Source organism: Watersipora subatra, chromosome 1, assembly GCF_963576615.1.
Source record: "Watersipora subatra chromosome 1, tzWatSuba1.1, whole genome shotgun sequence".
Lineage (NCBI taxonomy): Eukaryota > Metazoa > Bryozoa > Gymnolaemata > Cheilostomatida > Watersiporidae > Watersipora > Watersipora subatra.
In genome coordinates, this window is record NC_088708.1 from 41,894,212 (window position 1) to 41,916,881 (window position 22,670).

Below are 22,670 nucleotides of genomic sequence, written 5' to 3' on the forward strand. Positions count from 1 at the left end.
TTGCACATTCAGGAGAAAATCGTTAAGAAATTCAAGCGCAGAAACGTGCATCACAGGTTTGTTCGTAAACAGACCCATTACAGGATGGCCGCTGCTCATCAAGTCAAACCACTTGTCAACGGTTTTGACAAACTAGGCTATGGTCAGGTATGATAAAGATCTTCAAAAGACCTTTGTCATAACTGACCACCGTCTTTCTCCTTTTTCGACGAGATACCGTAGGTATGCACCAACAGAGTCACTAAATATATGCTGTGCCAACATTCATCTTTGTAAAGCTAGCACTGTTAGTCAGATCTCTAATCTTCAGGTTAGGTGGCAGCTTAAGATCTTTATCTGCCTGGAATTTAACAAGGCATTACCTATCTCCCCCCTCCCCATTATTGCAGGCAACTGATGTTTGTTGATTGTGATAGCAGATGGTGGTATTGTCATGCGATTGAGGAAAGCATTGGCAAGGTTTTTTGGTGACTTGAGACACATCAGCTGTCAATCACCTGTTGATGTAATTAGACTGTCCATCCTGCTGGTGAGTCAAAGCTGTCACTACCTACTCCAGGTACTAGGACCTATGTCTAAGGTGGTTGTTATGACATCCAGCCTAAGTGCTTTCGCCTTGTCTATAATGATGAATTTCAGGCTTTGGGCTGACATTGCGCAGCCGTTAAAATGGTACCCAACCACTAGCTTCTATATTCTGGCTATGCTTGCAAGCATTACACATAGGTAAATAAATGTGGAAGGATTGAAACGCATAGTATGCAGTAATTAATAATAATAATAATAATATGGCTGTCTGTCGGAAATTGACAATGACTTGCATCTTAGCGATGCATGCTTGGATCGAGCAATATGGTAGAGTAGAGTATGGGGACCCAGTTATCAGTATCTACCACTTCCGGAACTGTCAGATTGACCTGAAGGGATGCCAGTGCAACACGTCCAGTCTGACAGATCCAGGTAGCCATTTCATTTGCCCAGTTTGCGAAGGACAGAGGAAGATCTCAAACGTGCCCACGTTGTCAGTGTGGTACAGGGGGCCTCAAAGTTATGGTCTAGATCCAAAAGATCCAGCAATTTGGGTTGAAAGCTTTTTGAGAGCTTCTTGTCAGATCGGCATTAAACAGGACTCAAACTACCAACCCCATGGTTGACAGTCAAAAGCACTACCACTAGGCCACCCTGACACCCACTGATGATGATAGGTGATGATCATTTTTATAGAAAAATAGGTTTTATATAGAGTGCTACAAATAATGATAAATAAAAATGTAATGTCGTGTTGTGTCATAAAACCTTTTAACAAAAATGTATGCAAGGAAGACTTGCGATTAGTAAGTTTAGGTATGCATCTTATCTTTTTTTGACAAAAATTTAAGAGAATTAGCAATAAAATTGCTGAGCTCATATTTTTGACTACCATTTGTCACTCAAGCAATTAAATATTGTATTGTTGCCATAGTTGTTATTTGGAATAAAGTGTTCTTTAAATGTATTATCATATTTTATGGTATTTTTATTGCATTATCATGTGAAGCAATATTAATAATATATCTTTGCATAATTTTGACTAATACCATTAAATTAAATAGAAACTGCTTTGTTTTTATTGAAAACAGGAGATTTAAAATTTACAGTACAGATAATGAGCATAGGTTAAAAAGGAAAGCAGTTCTGAATTTTTATAAGCGCTAAATTCTATGTCAATCTTTTGCAGATATACAAACAAAATGATAAAACATTAAAATATGAAATAACATTAAGTGAAATAGAACTTATAAATTGAGATAAAACGAAAAAATTAAATTTTCTATGACAGGATTTGCTATAATAGTTGTTTTTATCTTTTTTATTATTTGCTATTTCGTGTGGACAGTCGCTAAAGTATATAAGCTACAAGATTCCAGCTATTAAAGGAACCAACAAGAATAAACATGAAGAAACTTTGATTTAATGTATTTAGTTTGGTGCGTGTATGAGTCTGAATGTCACGATGATATTGTGTAGGTTATTTGACTCATTGCCAATTACTGTAACTATACTTAATGCAATACATGCTAAACATTAGTTGCAGAGGCAACTCACACTACCCCATCTTCCACACAAGCAACTGTTTTGAGAGATGCAAAGAATCTTAGGTTGCCTTACAGTTAACTCTCAATAGACTACATTACTTTTGAACATTATGTTTTCCAAAATTTAGTAACATTTCATAATTCAATGGTCAAAAATCTTCACTATAATAAGAGGCATGTTTGTCCATCTCTCTCAAGCCACAGTTGAATGTTGGAGAAAAAAAATTACATCATAAGGGATTTGAACATGTTATGACGAAACTTCTGCTTGCCTATCAGCACAATAATTTATGCAACAGCAAATTTCTTTGATGCATTGGTGCTAGTATTCCATCTAGCGCTTGACATAAAAATATTTATTTGCATACAATTGGTGAATGAGAAATAAAGTTATGTTTTTTATTTAGCATGATTTAGCTGATTAATATATAACACATGTTAAAAATTAATTTTTTGTCAAATCGTGGACAATTTAACAGTTTACAAGATAAAAGGTGAAGTTGAATCCATGCCTACAGTTTACAGCCATAGGTTATGTATAAAAAGTGTGATTACTTTGTAACTGCTAGTCCAATAGTGCATGATGTATTTATAACAAAATTAATGCAATTTATTTTACGTGATACATTTTGGTAATTTGTTTAGCACTACAGCTTAACTCAATTAGATATTTAAGGTGTAATTGCTGTCTTCTAACAACAAGCTTCATGAGACAATATTAGTGATGCAATTAATTAGCATTAATATTTAACTATTTTCACAAGTGTGGAAAGTTTTGCAGCAACAGCACCAACTTCATTGCCCCTTCATTGCTTCAACAGAATTAAAGTTAGATTCTTAATTGCATTGTGAAAAAAGCTGCATTGTACTATTTGGTCGACTAACTTTGCAATTAGAATCTAAAAAAGCTATTACGGCAATGCATCTGTTGTATGAAATTAACAAACATCTGAATGATACAGACAAATAAATAACTGCAGTTTAGTAATTATTGGGCTCATTTTTTGCACATCGAAAACTTCTTATTTTCATAGTGGTTTAGGCGAAGCGCGACTTATTAAATATACTATAATGTCAAGGTCATAATGATAAAGCGACGCGATGTAAATCAGTGTCGTATAGGACACTCTACGACCCTATACGACACTGATCAAGTGGTCTATGAGCAAGAGATCGATGCAAACCCAAAATATTTTAATGTCACGGGTACTCCGTGGGGTTTAAAGGCTTAGTACCCGCAGTGTCGTATACATTGAACTAAAAACCCCAGGGGTTTTAAGTTCAATGGTCGTATAGCTTTCCATACTATCTGAAACTATACGGCTCTGAGACTCCGAGTACCGTGAGCGTTGCCCTGATCGTATTCCAGTGCTTACGATTTAGCGAGTCGTTACAATACCTTTACTGTAACGTAATGCGGCAAAATACAGATTCTGCACACCTTAATTTGTGTCTCCTAAGCATATTAGAAATCTTAAGTCACCTTAAATTATTTGGGATTAGATAAGTTAGAATCTTTTATATTATTGTGACTGAATGATTACATTTGTTAGTAGATGGAAATGTTTGTAAAATCTGGCTGTGAATGTATGTATGCCAAAATTGATTTTATTGCTGATGTCACGTTGTAGACACACTGCAAATGAGAGATGACTGAAACTCTATGGTCTGAAATTCATTGCAATGTAGACTCTTCGGAAGATGACAAAGCGACTGCTGAGGTCATTCGATATCTTCTATGCGATTCTTTTTATCACTCCAATAAGGCGAGGTTGTTAAAAGTTTCAACTGTATGTACTAACATTCCGGCTAGCTTGCTGTGATATTTGCAGATATTGTATTGGTGTACTGAGTACTTTTTTATAGCAATGAAGTCAAAAACACAGAGTTAGAAAGCCGCTACAACACATTGATGCAATCTATTGTGGAATCAGGTCAGTTGTAGCAATGATATACAGCCCACATGGGGGCTGTATATCATTGGTTGTAGCATACAATTGATAAAGCATAATTGGCGATAACAATCGCCATGCGTCATGACTTATTGGATATGGCAGCATTTTGAAGATTTTTTGTGTGTTTCCAACATGGATCAAAATTAGTTGCGACACTTGAGAAATTTCAAGTTATATACAGCCCCCCATGGGGGCTGTATATCATTGCTTTTGCTTACAAAACTTCTCCTGCTAACCTACAAATGTGCTGCTGAATATGTGTGCAGAAACTTATAGCTTCGAAAAAGAAAAAAAACGGTAAACCATTGCATAGATACATGTATAGGATTTAAGTAGTCATACATTTGTATGATGAACATTTTTTTATGCGCGCTGCACTATAAACTTTTTGTTGTGGCAGTTTGTTTGGCATTGCTTTCTGTACAAAAAACTGTTTCCTTTAGCTATTGGTTGGATTCAAAGGCTGGTTTTTGGTGTTTTTGATGACCACATTGGTTTTTCTGGTCTATATTTTATGCAATAGACTTCATGAGACTTAGTTGTAAGTTTCAGTGGCCTGTAGTCATGCACTTCTTTGTTTTTATGCGTCTCTATAACTGATCAGATTGTTGGCTGTTCGTAAAACAAACTTATATATAATTTGGATAGTTGTCTTCATGCTAATCAGTTTTCGTGGATCAGCTAAGGTCCAGTTAATGTTATAATCATTCCCATAACTTCCAAGGTTTTAACTCACTCTTTTGTTTGAATATTGACAGTCTTAGGTTTAACCTTGAGTGCAATAAATATTATGTATTAGTGTAGTAATGTAATTATATAATTATATTATAATTATATAATATTATTACATTATATAATTATGATATGATTATATAATGTAATAATATGGTACAATTTTTTTGGTCAGTTGAACAAGTTTTCTTATATCTTAGAATCTCTGGTTTTAATGCTTTTCAATAGTTCAGTTATAATGATTTAGTAGTGCGTACGGCTAAGAAACCATAGCTTCATAGATTTTGTTTTGTAGATTTTGCAGATTTTACTTTTACTAAACAGTAAATTTTATGAATGTTTTTAGGGGTTCCACCGATTGACAGCAAAAGAAATGGTAAGTCATATACAGAGTGGTGATGGTAACGTTGAGCTTAAAAAGAGGCAGAGATGTTTCATAACAACTCCTCAAATCGGGGCAGTTTGCTCATTGTTGAACTTGGTGATTGAACATGCGATTGTATAGTAAATCAAAGTGTTTTGTTAGTGGGTAAATTGCTGCTACACCAATTTTTAGCCGATTAGCCACCAATTACATAGCTATGGCTACTTTCGAGGTCCCCGTAACGATTGTCTTAATTAGATTTTTTTATAAATGTTATATTTTAGTCAGAAAACCAGCCTTTTTCTAGTGTTCAAGTTTTTGGCACTATCAAACCCAGTCGCTACACAAGGTAATTTTCTCTTGCCATCCGTTTAACTATTACAACTATTACAAACTTAATTGAGATATTATGAAAACAATTGGAGTTTCTCTCTCATTTTGGCTGACTTAGTATTGTCAAAGTGTCTCAACTTTTTGCTAAAGAAAGTATTGTGGCAGTATTGTATTGTCCAAACTTTTACTTAGCAGCGCTTCAACATGCTAGTGAGTCAAGACAAACAAACCAAGTTTGTTTTATAATAAATCAAATATTTATAAATTTTGCTATTTTTAGAAAAATCAAGATTTCCATTTCTAACATTCTTTGAATTTGTACAAACTCTAAGACAAGAGAATATCGATGCTTATGTCTCAATTTGATTGTAAGAGAGTGATGGCGGGGAGTCTACTCTAGACTTTCTATCCTTCATCCCTCCGCTAGCCTCTCAACTATCTAACAACCATGACTTAACGACACCTCAACCAATCAAAGTACCACCAGCTGTGAAAGAAGGTCTAAACCGGCTCTCTCAAGCAGGTATGTTCTATCTTGAGTAGTTGATGTTTCTACTGTCTGATAATGAAATTACATCTTGGAATTATCTAGCATCAGATGATCTGTGAGTGAGGGAATGATGGTCAAAGCTTGAAGGGTTGGCTCTTATTCTTAAGTTCAACACTTGTATTAATAAAAAGTTCAAATATGCAGGTTTTGATATTGTTAGTGACGCAGAACTGAAGGTGATATGGACTCGCAACATCTCTGTGAATTATCTTCAGCTCTTTTCTAACAAATTTTTATCTGTGAAGCCAGGTACAGATGTTGTTTACACATTTTGATGTATTTGACCAGTTTCCTTACTGGTAAACTCTTATATAGACCTGGGTCATTAGCTATGTCTACGCTGTACTGCACGCCTTAACATTGTTCAGAATGTTTGTTCTTATTCGTGTGCTTCTGAACAGAAACCTTGCTATACCTCATTTTTCTAGTCCTTTACGGTATTCATATCTTAAATGTGAATTATTTAAATGTGAATGTCTTGTCATTTATATTATGTCAGTTATTATTGTTGTTGCTAGGCTACCAGCTGGCTCAGGTTAACAGTAAGGCTCTACCTACTAGCCGCACAGTTTCCTTTCATCGGGACATTACTGAAACTTGTCCATCCAGAGAAGACGAGCCTAAGAGGCCTGATCCTTTTCATACTTCTTTTCGAACAGCTACGGAACAGTTTGTATGTCTTTTTGCTCTTTTTGGGTTGCAAGCATAGCATAGTGTGGGGTTGTAATAGCAAAGTAGTCCTTCAGTGTCGGTGTGGTGTTGTTGTGTTAGTGTCGTACTGTTAGCATAGTGTTGTAGCGCTAATGTAGTGCTGTAGTTTTAGTGTAGTGTTGTTGAGCTAGTGTAGTGTTGCTGAGCTAGTGTAGTGTGGTTGAGCTAGTGTAGTGTTGTTGAGCTAGTGTAGTGTTGCTGAGCTAGTGTAGTGTGGTTGAGCTAGTGTAGTGTTGTTGTGCTGGTGAGTATTGTTGAGCTAGTGTAGTGTTGCTGAGCTAGTGTAGTGTTGTTGTGCTGGTGAGTATTGTTGAACTAGTGTAGTGTTGCTGAGCTAGTGTAGTGTTGTTGTGTTAGTGTAGTGTTGTTGTGCTGGTGAATATTGTTGAGCTAGTGTAGTGTTGCTGAGCTAGTGTAGTGTGGTTGAGCTATTGTAGTGTTGTTGTGTTAGTGTAGTGTTGTTGTGCTGGTGAGTATTGTGGAGCTAGTGTAGTGTTGCTGAGCTAGTGTAGTGTTGTAGTTTTGCATATAATATAGCTACGCTGCTCTTGCTCAGTTTTGGTGTGAAAGGATATTTAGATGATGTGTTGCTCATATGGAGAGCATACAAAAAAGCACATTTATAAAAATGCTGATTTATTCTCACCAATTTTATTTTTTCTTCATAGAAGTTTTTTTTATATATAGTTATGTAAGAGAAGGTATTGTATAAGTAAAACATTGCTCAGTCTCACTGTTCTACTAGTAAGCAAAGAAATCCTGCTCTGTGATTATCCACAAGCGCTGACTAGGGTTGAGCGGGTTAGAAGGTGGATAATATCCTCAGTATTTGCAATGATAGGAGTCAGTCTTTTCTCACCAACTTGGTGAATGCTCTAAATTACGCCAATTGACTTGAAGTCAATATCAAATAATTTTATTTTGCATATTTAAAGGAAATGATATGTTTGTATATTAATTTTAAGGTTGACTTGCAACAAAATTCACATTACGGTTATTTGGTATCCAAAGATTCACCATGTTTCACTCTGTTGTGTTGTAGGTGCCAAATACGTAGGAATGTGATTACAAACTTTTAAAAGCTCAAAAACAAAAAGCCGCCGTAGATTGTAATCTGTTTATTTCTCTGACGTAGTCATTACAGTGTGGTTATTGTCTTGTCACGTATGTTCTCACGTGAATTGAAAGGCCAATAAAAAGCTCAATATCAAACTTATCGTAGCACTAGTTTATGACAAACACTTCGGGTTTTACTGAAGACCCCGTATCAAATATAGATGCTCGCTACTTTACAATCTGATCATGTGACCCAATACTTCGTAAATAATTTTTGCAGCACTTTTCGATTATCACAGGTGACCAACAGGCTCATCATGATTATCAGACAATGATATGTACTCATTCGAGGTAAGGTTAAAAAGTTTAATGATTTTTTACGGTAAGTTATAAGATATCAGTGCTAAAAGTGACAGCATTACAATGATGATAAAACAGACGCGTAAGAATAATAGAAATGGTTTTATTGAATGCGTGAAGTATATTTGTGAAAATATTTTGACGAATGAGGTTGCATAAAAGTGTAAACAAAAACCATCCTGTAACAACTACGTCCCATTTGAGACGTTTTGGAAAGCGAATCCAAACTACGGCGGTCTCGTGTGGCTGCGATTAACTGTTCGTCTTTTAGCTTTTAAGAGCTTGTAATCACATTCCCATATATTTTGCACCTACGACACAACAGAGTAAGATATGGTGAATCTTATGATACCAAATACCTGTAAGGTGAATTTTGTTGCAAGTCAACCTTTAAGGTAATTATTTGCATGGAAACTTGCAGAACTATGCTTTGGTGCCTAATTTGGTGGATGTTTTATTACGTGTTATGTAGCACTTCATCTTATCAGATATTCCATGATTTGGTTCTTCTCTAATGCCAACAGGCTATCAACAATGCGCATAACAACCGAGGCTCCTTCGCGGCTGCCTCTTCTGGGCAGGCCAAAAAGTCCTTAGGACCAAGGAAAGTGACAGGGAAGTTTGTTGCTCCTGTCTTTCAGGAGTCGTCTACTCAAGGGTGAGGGTGCCACAGGCTATCGTAAGGCATGCTTTTCTGCATTTGTTTTTAGAACTTCATCTAACACTTATAGCCAGGCTCTAAAGCAGGTCTGAGCTATCCTTAGTGATTTTATTGAAGTTTGTACAATAGAATACACAGTGAATGTAATGCATCAAAGTAGCAACACATGTATTTACTTTTATATCATTTCTGTGATGGAAGTGTGTACAGTGTGTTTGTTTATCAATTGACAGGACTGCAGCCCTTCACAGCATTACTGGTTCATCCAAAAGTCACTCTGAGTCGTCCACCTTTGATGAAGACTTTGCTGTTCCCAAACAACTGGCTCATCTCGATGCCAATATTGTCAAGGTTATCATGAATGAGGTGATTTGATTGGTGGTTGAATATCATCATTAAGGTGGTTGATTATCATACTGTTTTGAGTGGAATGCTTTGGTAACATCTTGTCTGGTAGAGAACAGGTATTGGCTTGGACTTTATTTTTTGTTAAACGATTGACTAGTATAACTGTAGGCACTATTTGGGGTGCACATATTAACATATTTAAATTCTAAAAAATAATTAGGAATATATTATTCTGGTATTATTATTACCAGTATGTTGGCAATCCATATGTTAATGATTGTCATATGTAATAATTATGTGCACAATTATTCTTGGTTAAAGGAAGGTGGTCGAGTGGTGCAAATTGTAGCATGCTTGTCTGGGAGTTGGAATATTTAGGTTCGATCCTGGAGCGGTGTTATGTTTTTTCCTGACGTTCTTAGCTTGACTTTGGATCTGTAGTAAAGACTTTTACCCTGACAGTCAAGTATGCTGTGGGGGATCATCAGATGTGCTGATAAAATGCAGAGCATGACTATACGCACAAATATTCAGAAATACCTTGAGGCGGCTGATTGGTGCACGTATTAGAGTGTTGGGCTACTAAGATGAATGTCATGAGTTTGAATCCCGTGTGAAGCAATCTTTCACCAGTGGCTTCAGATGGGCACGAATCTTATTATAGTAAAGGTTAATGTAAAGATTGTTATCACTTACGTAGTCTACTTTGAACCGTTTTCACAGTCGTAGTCATTGTATGTCATCATTTGTAATAAAAGTCATCATTTGCAGCAATTGTAAATAGTCAGTATAAGAGTATATTTGATTTATTGAACTTCAACTAGCATTGCTGCCTAATCTCAGAGTATCCTTTAGCTATTACGGTGATGCATGATTTAAACCTTTTAATGGTAGCATAAGATATGTTAATCCAATCATTAGAACAAGTTTCTAACGAGACCGGCTGCTGATTCCTGTTATGTTTAAGTTCTAGTGTGTAGTTTTCATTTGCAGATCTGTTTAATTATTTATATCTGTTCGTTTCTCAATTCTCCAACAGAAGTTCTAATAAAGTTAAGGTTGCGTTTGCTATTAACGGAAGCTTTTAAATCTCCAGTCAACTACTTCCGAAAAACCCAACAGCGTTTCAAGATGAATTGATTGTTGCATAAATGAATTGAAAACAAACACAAAGAACCTCAAATTGAACCACAACAACTATTGTCTATTATCATGTCACATAAGCGTGCATGTATCGATTTGATCAATCTTCACTATATTAAGAGCTGTATAATCTGTCTGTCCGAAGCCACTCTTAGAGGTGTGGGAAAAAGTTTATTGCAGTCAGACGAGTCAAACTCGGGTATTCAGCTTAGCTGCTAGGCACCCTACTAACTGCTCCACTCAACCACCTTGCTGCAGCGTGGAATAATTGTGCGCATACTTATTACATAATGATCTCTCACACCACAACGGACTGCCAACGTACTGGTCTTTATTATACTACCAGCCCGGGTACCTTTGGACGCAGGCCTTATTACAGCTTTACTCTTCAAGAGTAAAGCTGTAATTGTAAGCTTCAGTTGTGTTGTCTCAACTCGGCCTGGCTATGTCAAACTGCTATTGACACTACGTATTGACAATATCAACCTGTTATTAACACCTTTAGAACTGAACCAGATGAACAATTTTTAACTTTCATCTTGCTGTTCTAGGTTAGTAAGTTGATAAGTAGTTACTGCTGCTGTTTACTCAGTGTTTATTTCTGGAGTGCTGCCAACTAGAACTGGTAATCCAAATTAAACCCAGTTAAACAGCCACTTTTGTTAGATTTATGTAGGCAATTCCTGTCATAGTATCACAGTCTGCAAGGTTATGACCTCAGAGTCATGAGCTATAAGCAATGAATGAACATGGAAAAGCTAGAATAAATCATCTCTCTACAATAGTGTTTTATGAACCAATATTGCTAAGAAATTCAATTTTAAACAGCCACCGGCAATACAAATATCAGCTAGGCAGGCTAATGGCAGTGGAATATAATAAAGTGATATTTACTTCATTGGACAGGAGCAAGAAGCTAGTGGAAACGTGCAAAGAGTGTCTTGCTAGAGTTTTGAGCACACACATGTTTGTAGAGTTTACATTCTTTCATTGAAATGACTGAGAACAGACTGATTCAGTCATTTACATCATATCATGTCTGTCATCATATCTGTTCAATAAGTTCATCGTACTTTAATAGCATGTTAATTATTGAGTCCTTGAAGATTTTATTCATATTGAATAAGATTAATTAAGATAAATTGATTTTATTTGTATTTTGTAATTTATTTTGTATTTTTTATCCGTATTTTCTGTTGTATATGGTGCATGCGAATGTATCAATTTTATCTGAGGCGCGTAAAACCTTAATAGGCTCAAAATATAACATGCTATGATACATGATGAACTCATATACGGTGAATCAGTGTAATGTTTTTTGCATTTCGGTATAGCTATTTTTTAATATTATCAAATTTGGATTACTAATCTTTTTTGTGTAGGGAACCTTTAAAATTTGAATGTTTATTCTAAATTTTACTGATAAATATAGTGTAGTATGATAGTGTTACAGTTAAAGCCTCTATTGTTTGCTTTGTTGTTTCCTAAGCCGTGATCATAGCTACTCTGAACTGCTAGGAGGTAATTTTATGGATAGCTGATGAATTAATTATTAGGAGATTTGTGACATGGTTGGCAAACGTGTGGCGAACAGATATGATCAACAAGTCTATGTAGAGGTTGTGTGATATAGTCACGACCTATTTATGAAATGCTCTATAATGAGACAAGGTGTTTTCTCTTTCTCTAATGATGCCAACAAAAAGTCATTTCTCTATTTTTAACTAGTCATATTAAGTTCGCTAAAGATATTATCGTAAGCAAGTTAACAGTTATGTTACTAGTTAGTTATTTTCTTTTTATCTTGGCTTTCGGTGAGAAAAAGGAGACAACTCATGCCTTTGTATTAATGTAGACTTCTAGATCATTGAACTCGAGTAAAGGCTTATCCAAACTAATATTTTAATAATATCTTGATTAAAAAGTTCAATGAACAGGGTATAAGTTTTTCTTTTAAGCCAAAGCTTGTATTTAACAATTAACATTGTTATCGTACATGTAACATGTGGTATGACGACTTCATGGAGCTGACTTAGTCATTTGTCATCTAGTCACTCAAGGTTGCTCTATATTGTATTTATTGGTACTTATATATCTAATCTACACATTTGATTTCACATTATCTCCTCCTGTATAAATAACGAAATGACAATGTGTCGACCAGGAATAAAAGTAACAAACATCTGCTTCAACGACATAAACTTTTATGTGGAGTTCTCAAGGAGTTGGCATTGTATGAACAATGTACAAGTAATTTCCAACATACTTGTACAATGTTCAAAATTTCTTCAAATATTACAGTTTTGTAAAAGACAGTGATGAGGCTGATACAATGTAGAATAAAAGCATGAAAAATTAAAATATGGAGATCGTGTGATGCAGATAATAGACACGATTGACCAAGTTTCCTGGAGCGATATTTCTGGCCTTGAGTTTGCAAAGAAGACGCTGAGAGAGATTATTATACTGCCGATGCTCCGACCGTGAGTTGCCCTTAAAACCTTGCTCATGCTGCTTCTGTGCCAAATAGCTTTATAGTATAATTTATTCTGCAGCTGCCAGACCAGCTCAGTTGGGAGGTGCTACTCTTGCATGGTGGGAACCTAATTGCAAGGAAATGAATTTTGTTAGAACGTTACTGTTTATTTGCCTGTCAACATTAAAAAGTTAACATAGCTTACAGCTTGACTGCTTGATGTTTATAATCAACCCCTAAAACATTTAGGTCAATCATGTTACATTAATTGCCAAGAAATATTGCTGTAAGTCAATGTCAAATAATTTCATTTGACATATTTAAAGAAAATCATGTTTGTCTGTCGGTTTAAAAATAAACTTACACAAAATTTTCGTAGATTTTATCAGAAAGTATCAGTGTTTTTATTTAATTTGCGATTGTTTTGTATGTTTGAGGTAATTTGGCTGCCAGGATTGACAAAACTGGCAAATTGACAAAACTTGATCACGGTTAAAACGGTCAGGTATTATCCTTGTCATCAGGTATTATCCTGACTATTATCAAGTAGGAGCAGCTGCTCGCAGTATGCAGCGACTCAGATTGCTTATGGCTGAGCAGAGTTTACATTATAGTCTCTGTCAGTTTTGAAAGGCTGCCGTGCTCCAGCTTGACAACACTTGACTGGCACTATTGACTAGCCATAAATGCCTGTGCTCCCGAGGCTGCACTTTTCTTGAATAATATTTTACTGCATACTTGCATTCTGTTATAGTGACATATTCAGTGGGCTGCGAGGCCCTCCTAAAGGCCTCCTTCTCTTTGGCCCACCTGGCACAGGGAAGACTCTAATAGGAAAATGTGTTGCCAGCCAGAGTAAATGCACCTTCTTTAGTATAAGTGCTTCATCACTCACATCCAAATGGGTTTGTACTTACCTGTTTCTGCTTTATCTTGAGTCTCTGCTTCCTCTTCATCTCGTTTTGTTTGTGTTAGGATTTTGTCAATTCTTAAATTATTAGATCATTTTGCACCCTCAGTTTAGTAACTTGAATAACCCTGGTTTAAACGTCAGCTAATGTTCAATGTATTCAATGTACAGTAATATTCTTAAAACATTATTATGTGATAGCTGATTATGCCGCACTGACTGGCAGATGCATCTTGACGAATTTTGTTCAGACAGCTCATGAGAACTCGGATCCATTTGTTGATAACTCATTGATAACTCACAGATAACTCATAGACAACTCAAGATAATTCATAGACAACTCAAGATAACTTATAGATAACTCAGATAACTCACAGATAACTCATAGGTAACTCAAGATAACTCAAATAACTCAAAGAAAACTCATAGGTAACTCAAAGAAAACTCAGATAACTCACAGATAACTCAAGATAACTCAAGATAACTCATAGATAACTCATAGGTAACTCAGATAACTCACAGATAACTCATAGATAACTCATTTCAGTACTGAGTGGCTCTGGGGAGACTTATCTTCGTGTGACTGTTATTTGTTGTGATTCTGACGCATAAAACAATTCTAAACATGTTAATTGAAGAAAACCTACTTAAAACAAAGATGTCAAAAATTAAATTAAAAATGTTTGCTACAATAAGTTATGCCAAATTCAAATGCATTCATTTGAGTTTGTTCTAGATATCATACAGCATTCGTTTCATACATTCATATATAATTTTTATTCATACATTCATATATAATTTTTACAATAACCTATAGATGGTAACAATTGAAATAAACAATAATAGTAAACTAAATACAAGAAAACCAAATTATGACAATTATTTTATGGTTGTTGAATATTCACAAGGACACCGACTAAACGCAATACATAATACTAAATTGATCTAATCTACAATAATCACATAGAGTTGGGTGAATCTCTAGAGTAGTTAGGAGATATCAATGTCATGTTAAGTATTGGTAAGTCACAGAGACAGGACTTGCCACCGAAAATGTAACACACTACTTAATTGTGCTTTTAGTGTGATTTGTGAAATGTTATTTTTTGTTCTGGGAATTACAATTCTGATTTTGCTCTCCATATTTGCATTAGAGTCTCATTTATGAGTCATCCACAAGTACATGCATAACGGTAACAGTCAAGTGTAGTTGAATTGACGATAGCATCAATGAGTCGGAGTCTGTCTTTGCTAAGTTATTTCACTCTGAATTAAACTTGTTTGTGTGTTCTTTAGATATGAACAATCTTTTTAGTGTTTGAGCATCTAATGGCAATTGTATTGTAGGGAACATATAATCTCTTCACTATACATACGAGCCAAACAAATTCCAGAAATGCAAGCTTAATCAAGTATTCCCTGAATTCGATCAACAGTGATTAAATGCAACCATGCGATATGAAGAGTTATTCACCCTTTTTCTGGTATTGAAATAAAACAGGAAGCAATATTTAGATTTTTTATGAGATCTTTACAAACCAATTACTGAGTGACTACCTCTATGTGATAGAATGTAGTAACCAATTACTGAGTGACTACCTCTATGTGATAGAATGTAATAACCAATTACTGAGTGACTACCTCTATGTGATAGAATGTAATAGCCAATTACTGAGTGACTACCTCTATGTGATAGAATGTAATAACCAATTACTGAGTGATTACCTCTATGTGATAGAATGTAATAACCAATTACTGAGTGACTACCTCTATGTGATAGAATGTAATAGCCAATTACTGAGTGACTACCTCTATGTGATAGAATGTAATAGCCAATTACTGAGTGACTACCTCTATGTGATAGAATATAATAGCCAATTACTGAGTGACTACCTCTATGTGATAGAATGTAATAACCAATTACTGAGTGACTACCTCTATGTGATAGAATGTAATAGCCAATTACTGAGTGACTACCTTTATGTGATAGAATGTAATAGCCAATTACTGAGCGACTACCTCTATGTGATAGAATGTAATAGCCAATTACTGAGTGACTACCTCTATGTGATAGAATGTAATAACCAATTACTGAGTGACTACCTCTATGTGATAGAATGTAATAGCCAATTACTGAGTGACTACCTCTATGTGATAGAATGTAATAGCCAATTACTGAGTGACTACCTCTATGTGATAGAATGTAATAACCAATTACTGAGTGACTACCTCTATGTGATAGAATATCATAGCTAATTACTGAGTGACTACCTCTATGTGATAGAATATCATAGCTAATTACTGAGTGACTACCTCTATGTGATAGAATATCATAGCTAATTACTGAGTGATTACCTCTATGTGATAGAACAGTATTTCATGGACAAGTAGCAAATCTCCTTGTAGTGAAGTACTTGAAAACAAGTCTAGTAAATAATCAGATTGTAAGAACTACTAGGTCGGGGTCCAACTTAAAATGGATTGAGACATGCTTGGGCCATGAACATTATGTAGGACTATAATGTTAAAAAGTGGCCTCTACATTTATTTGTCTTCGGCTTTTTGTCTGATGGTGCCAGGCTTACATGCGTTAGTTTAACATTCATGAGTTAATCTAATGCTTTAAATTCAATTAAATTTTTGCTTTGGTTTATCAATATTTACAAAAATTTTCCGACAAGCATTCAGGTTTAGTGAGAGTTTTCAGTAAAAACGATCATTAAACTTTATTAAACATTTAATCTAATGCAAATAAGTCGATGTTTTAATGGCTCCTAGCCTGGATGATTTTGGTCATATTCAGATTGGGGAAGGAGAGAAGCTGGTGAGGGCTCTGTTCGCCGTGGCAAGATACAAACAGCCATCTGTTGTCTTCATAGACGAAATTGACTCTTTGCTCACTCAGAGGTCAGAAAGTGAGCATGAATCCAGCAGACGTATAAAGACAGAGTTCTTAGTTCAGATGGTCAGTGTTGACAACTAGGAACATGCTTGTCATTTTGCTTGCTAGCCAAATCTTGACACATTAAAATGATGGAAGGTATTGAGTTAGAATAGGTTCATCCATTTCAGCATCAAATCCTTAAAAAATTGAAGATGGTTTGAACAACTCTATATAAATCTTTGAATGCGATTTATTGGTTCTAGAGCTATGTAAGTCAGAGGACTATGAAATTTTTCATGCACTCGAAAGTCTAGTTGTTTCTTCCCAGTCCAGTGAGCTATTCGATGTGGTACGAGCTAGAATACGAATTATAGACAACATATACTGCCTTAATCTATGTATGTGATGTCGGTTTTGAGTCTTAGGTTGTAAAATTTTAAGTAATATATTAAAAATTGTTACAAATTAGTGCTTGCTATCTTTTGACTGTAATCTTTCTATGATAGATAGCGGTCATACAACTGGTACCAGCTGTCTCTTAACTGTAGTGTTTATATGATAGATAGCGGTCATACAACTGATACCAGCTGTCTCTTAACTGTAGTGTTTATATGACAAATAGCGGTCATACAACTGATACCAGCTGTCTCTTAACTGTAGTGTTTATATGATAGATAGCGGTCATACAACTGATACCAGCTGTCTCTTAACTGTAGTGTTTATATGATAGATAGCGGTCATACAACTGATACCAGCTGTCTCTTAACTGTAGTGTTTATATGACAAATAGCGGTCATACAACTGATACCAGCTGTCTCTTAACTGTAGTGTTTATATGACAAGTAGCGGTCATACAACTGATACCAGCTGTCTCTTAACTGTAGTGTTTATATGATAGATAGCAGTCGTACAACTGATACCAGCTGTCTCTTAACTGTAGTGTTTATATGATAGATAGCGGTCATACAACTGATACCAGCTGTCTCTTAACTGTAGTGTTTATATGATAGATAGCGGTCATACAACTGATACCAGCTGTCTCTTAACTGTAGTGTTTATATGATAGATAGCGGTCATACAACTGATACCAGCTGTCTCTTAACTGTAGTGTTTATACGATAGATAGCGGTCATACAACTGATACCAGCTGTCTCTTAACTGTAGTGTTTATACGATAGATAGCGGTCATACAACTGATACCAGCTGTCTCTTAACTGTAGTGTTTATATGATAGATAGCAGTCATACAACTGATACCAGCTGTCTCTTAACTGTAGTGTTTATATGATAGATAGTTGTTATTATCATTTAACTGATATGTGCTGTTTTTTAATTGTCTCTATTAAGAGTCTCTATATAACAAATAGGCTACTTTTTGAAAGCGAAAACACTTTATTGTATTTTGTTGTGAAGTTTGCTTCTAGTGACGATTAAAATCATATGCAATGAGCACAACCTGCTGCAATTATGTGAGAACTTATTTTGCACAGGACGGTGTTGGCTGTGGTGGTGATGACAGAATTCTAATCATTGGCGCAACAAACAGGTAAATCTATATTTATATATATTTACTGTCAAACGATACAATTGTTATCTTCCAACTTCTGTTTTGATCTGCCAACTTGCTCATCAATAACAGTCAGCAAATTGCTCCAAGGCCTGCCCTGACATGACATGTATGATGCTTACAGTTATAGAGTTTGGGTTTTACATTGCTTCATTTATTTGTCTCAACGGATCATGCGCTAGTTGCAATTTTAGACAAATCGTGTTTACCACTTGATTTCAAAATCGTATTAGGTCAGTCAGGTTAAATAAACCGCAAATCAAGTAGTTTATATAAGCTAAATAATTTTTATACACGCGATGTTACAGTCATTTTAAAAACCAAGATTTAATTGAAAAACATGCAAAATTCGTCTAAAATTGTGATAAAGCAGGCGTAAGGCAAATCAGGTTGTTTCAATGATGCCTGAAATTAACCTGAAATGGGAAGAAAATTTACCAGTTTACAGGGTAAATCCAACTACTAACTACTGAGCATTTAACTAATAAGTTGTGATTTCACTGCAAAATTTCTCTTTTTTAATGCTTAGTGAACTAAAATCCCTTACATTTGCTCTTCTACGACTTAGAACATCTTTTGGACTAGATTCCTAACTATGTTAGGCCTACTTTCTTTCATACGTTTAGACCACAGGAACTGGATGAAGCAGCCAGAAGGCGGTTTGTAAAGAGGTTGTACATTCCGCTGCCAGTGGGTACTGGTAGACGTGGGATTATTGAGAATCTTATGCGGAAGCAGCGTGTGGAAATGAGCGAGGATGACTTAGAATGTGTGGTTGCTAAAACTGAAGGTAAATTCATGGGTTATATTCACTGTTAATGTTATTGGACTATCCAACTTTGCGGGGCATTACATTCCTTCTAACTTATAAGGTATTAGAATCAGACCTGTTAAGACCAATATATTGTTTTACTAACCACTTTGATATAATTTGCATGGCCCGTGATTAGCCCGTGATTTGTCATAGTAAGTCAATAATCTGAATAAAACCAAGTCTACAAAGTTGTGACTTACTTGTTGGCAAACTGGCTTTTTTAAAATGCAGCTTTGTGATTAGTCGATGAACCTACAACTGCGGTAAATTTTACATCACAAAACTGCGCAAAACCTTGCTTGTAATTAGTGAGATCTGTAGTTGCGCTTATCTGATGTGGTGTTTGTAACAGTGAACCGTAGCATTTTAATCATGAAGATGCAAAATTTGAAGAATCCCTGAATGAATGTAAAGTAAGAAATAGTATTTTGGTTAACTGTAATTATTCAGAAGGTATAGTAAATGCAATAATGAATTAAGAAACACTCTCTTTATTGTTTGCTTTTTACGGTAATATAACATAGATACTTTTTTAGTAGTAGAATACGTGCATTATAATAATGTTCAAGTAATCAGTTCTCGATGTGAATGTAAACCATGTATGCACATTTATGAACTAGCGTAAAAAATGTGTAACTACCATAGCATCAGAATTGTCTTCTCTCTTCTTAGATACATAATACCCTAGGACACTTATATTTCGCTAGTATTTAGTTTCGTGAGTAGCACACAGAGTAAAATTTCGCTGCAACTTAATTTCGTGGCTCTGATGAGTGCGAAAATATAGTGGTGTGAAAATAAATGCAGTGGAAAAAACATTACATTCCTCAGGTCCAGTTCACTAATAAGAAAAAAATTCAATTTGGGAATAGTTCGTATTTGTAAACCACAGGTTGAAATGTGTGGGTGAGATCGACAATTCAATTTGATCATTTGCTGCCATTTGTTTCTTAGACTATCAATGACGTCTAGGTCCCTCCCGCCGTGACTTTCACACTCGAATCCCAAGAAGAAGAAAATAGATAGGTAACAACCAACTTCACAACCAAAACTGTATAACCCTTACGCTGCCATAAACGCATTTATGCGTTTTCTAGGGGCTACTGACATAAACGCATTTTCTGGCTTTCTCAGCAATTGTCTGGTAACCTGATTTTATTATTTGTTGACCACATAACCCACGGTCTTTAAGTGTTTTATGAAATTGACTGTGTTGTCCGAAGGTTTCTCTATAAAATCAGCCTAAAACAACGAAGCAATTTTAAACTTTTGTTTGATAATTTCTAATCTAAAAACGAACATTTTTCTGCGAGTTCATTAACTACCTCACGCGAGTCATAAAACAGGTAATTAGTTGTTGATGACATAATAGCCAGTTTAGATTTTCGTGATTATACAGATAATTAAAGTAGAACTTGAAAAATACTGTATACATATCATGAAGCAATATCGGCAATTTCGGTAAAATGGCTGACACTAGGCCGGTAACGAATTTGTACATGATTGGCAGTGAAAGAGATAATGTGGTTGGACCTGATGAGGGTTGATATTGTTTTTGGATGGTAATAAAATTCATCACTGCAATAATTATTCTTCAATTTTACGACTTCACCTACCAGACTTTCATCCTCATCAGTTACAAATTCGGTGACTAAACTGATATTGCTTTGCCATGCTGCTCAGTTGGTGTATTAGCTATAATGAGTTTACCAGAAATTTCCCATTTATCCTAACCACAGACTAAAGTTGCCTGCATTTCTAATATTACGATTTTATTGTGGATATCAATGAACAAAGCTATTTAACTTCGCGTTTTCGCTCGTTCGTTATGATAGTTTAGTTTCGCTCATTAAATTTTCGCGAGAGGATTACACCGCGAAAACGCGAAAGTTAGATGCCGCGAATACATAAGTGTCCTAGGGTAGTGCTTCTATACAAAATTTATTCATCCTAGACCTTTGCTCATTTGGGTGTGCTTATTAATTATTCATCAAGGAAACAAAAATAACAATTGCTTGGCACCATCGTTTTTACATTTACCTCAAGTCCGCAATCATTCCTACACAAATTGAGTAAAAAGCTAACCAGACCAAGCGCTAATTTAAAGAAAGTCTAATATTTGCAATGACAGGCGTTCACTCCCGATGTATCCTTGTTCTCACCCCACTCTTTTGGAAGTCTGAACTCCATTGCCCTCTGTCCATAGGGTTAGCTGACCTAATCTCAAAACTCATTTTCTTTGTCAACACTTTTGGCCGTTATTCAGCGTCATCTCAATTTTAGTAAAAACGTTGAAATAGCATAGTTCACACCAGTTAATTGTAGATGGTAGTGTAGTGATACAAAATAAACGAGTACAATAGTAAAAATACATAATAATAATCTATTAATGTATTATTTAAGACATTTGTAATGTATTGTCAAATCATTCTGTACTGCCCAGCCCCATTAGCTTCAACTAAGATCATGCATTTGATATGACATTAGTTGGCAATAACATTGATCATTGTTACAGTCACACCCGTCGCCTCGTGAGGAAATAAACTTATGGTGAACAATGAGAGGGATCATTTTGACATAATACAATATCATTCCAATACATCTGCAGACAATGTAAATTGTTGGGCGATTGTGTGAAAGGCAGATTTTACAATTTATTCAGTTTACATAAACACGGTCATTTATATGCATACCTTTTATGAACATTGAAGACTATTTTATAAACTCCAGATGTTGATGATGCCTTTGACATAATATAAAGTCATTTTAACACACAAAAATATGAAGAAATATACTGCTAGAGTTATTATCGGCTGAATATAGCTGAAGACTTTGTAAGATTAGGTGTTTGTTACTTTTTGGTTTCCAAAAGTGAACATTAGCTTTTATCCTGTTTTATACAAAGGTAGTATGTAAAGCACAATATGATGTTTCAAGTTGTCCAAATACTCAGCATTTTATATATGGTATACAGGTTATCAATTGTACAGGTCAACCTCCGAAAGTATTGCTCACATGACCAGCACAAGCTTTGCAATGATCTCTAACCCATAAGCAACCTATCCCAATATGCTTTTTAGGCTACTCAGGGTCTGATATGACAAATCTATGCAAAGAGGCAGCATTAGGTCCAGTTCGTGATATTCAGTTTGAAGAAATCGAGACTATAGCTGTTGAGCAAGTGCGACCTATTCAGATAGGAGATTTCACAAAGGCACTAAAGCAGGTTCGAGCCAGCGTTGACTGTGGTGACCTTGATTCATACCTTAGTTGGAACTCCAAGTTTGGAAGCTGGGAAATACAGCCTGAACGTTGATGGATTTCATACAAAGCTCTTATTTGTTTCTTTATTGTGCAGCTTGTATTATGACAGCTTCTTTATTTTTGTGTGCTGTATATCATATTGTAACATTCGCAACTTTTTATTTTATTGTTCATGTTCTGAGTTTTTTACTCTTGGAAGTCACTAAAGATTAAAGTTCGTGGGAGATGCCGTACTTCTCTGTTTATGTAGGCCCTACATGACAAATCGCATTAAGCCAATATAGGTAACCAATAAGCTTGAGTTTTTATGTGAAAAACAACCGCTATATTTTTGCCATTAAGGCAATGTACAACTTGCCATACACGCCTTTTTAAAGGCCAAGCAAGGGATAATATAATTACATGTAAATGTATAATACAACCCGTAAACTGCCATGCTGATAAACAACGATTTCAGGTAAACATTAA

The 22,670-nt window shown here is 35.4% G+C and overlaps 1 protein-coding gene and 1 long non-coding RNA gene across 2 annotated transcripts; both read left to right on the plus strand.

The window, feature by feature from the left end:
• The first annotated feature begins 3,486 nt into the window (after window positions 1-3,486).
• On the plus strand, window positions 3,487-4,010 carry LOC137385660 (uncharacterized). The gene is made up of 3 exons (XR_010977790.1): window positions 3,487-3,582; window positions 3,707-3,846; window positions 3,942-4,010. It is a non-coding gene; the product is annotated as an uncharacterized lncRNA (long non-coding RNA).
• A 1,088-nt stretch (window positions 4,011-5,098) lies between these two features.
• On the plus strand, window positions 5,099-22,426 carry LOC137387729 (fidgetin-like protein 1). The gene is made up of 11 exons (XM_068074232.1): window positions 5,099-5,138; window positions 5,833-5,982; window positions 6,528-6,682; window positions 8,661-8,794; window positions 9,031-9,163; window positions 12,671-12,771; window positions 13,519-13,669; window positions 16,478-16,639; window positions 18,048-18,103; window positions 18,751-18,914; window positions 22,019-22,426. The coding sequence occupies exons 1-11, from the start codon at window positions 5,099-5,101 to the stop codon at window positions 22,252-22,254; spliced, it is 1,482 nt and encodes a 493-aa protein (XP_067930333.1). The 3' UTR covers window positions 22,255-22,426.
• The last annotated feature ends 244 nt before the right edge of the window (window positions 22,427-22,670 follow it).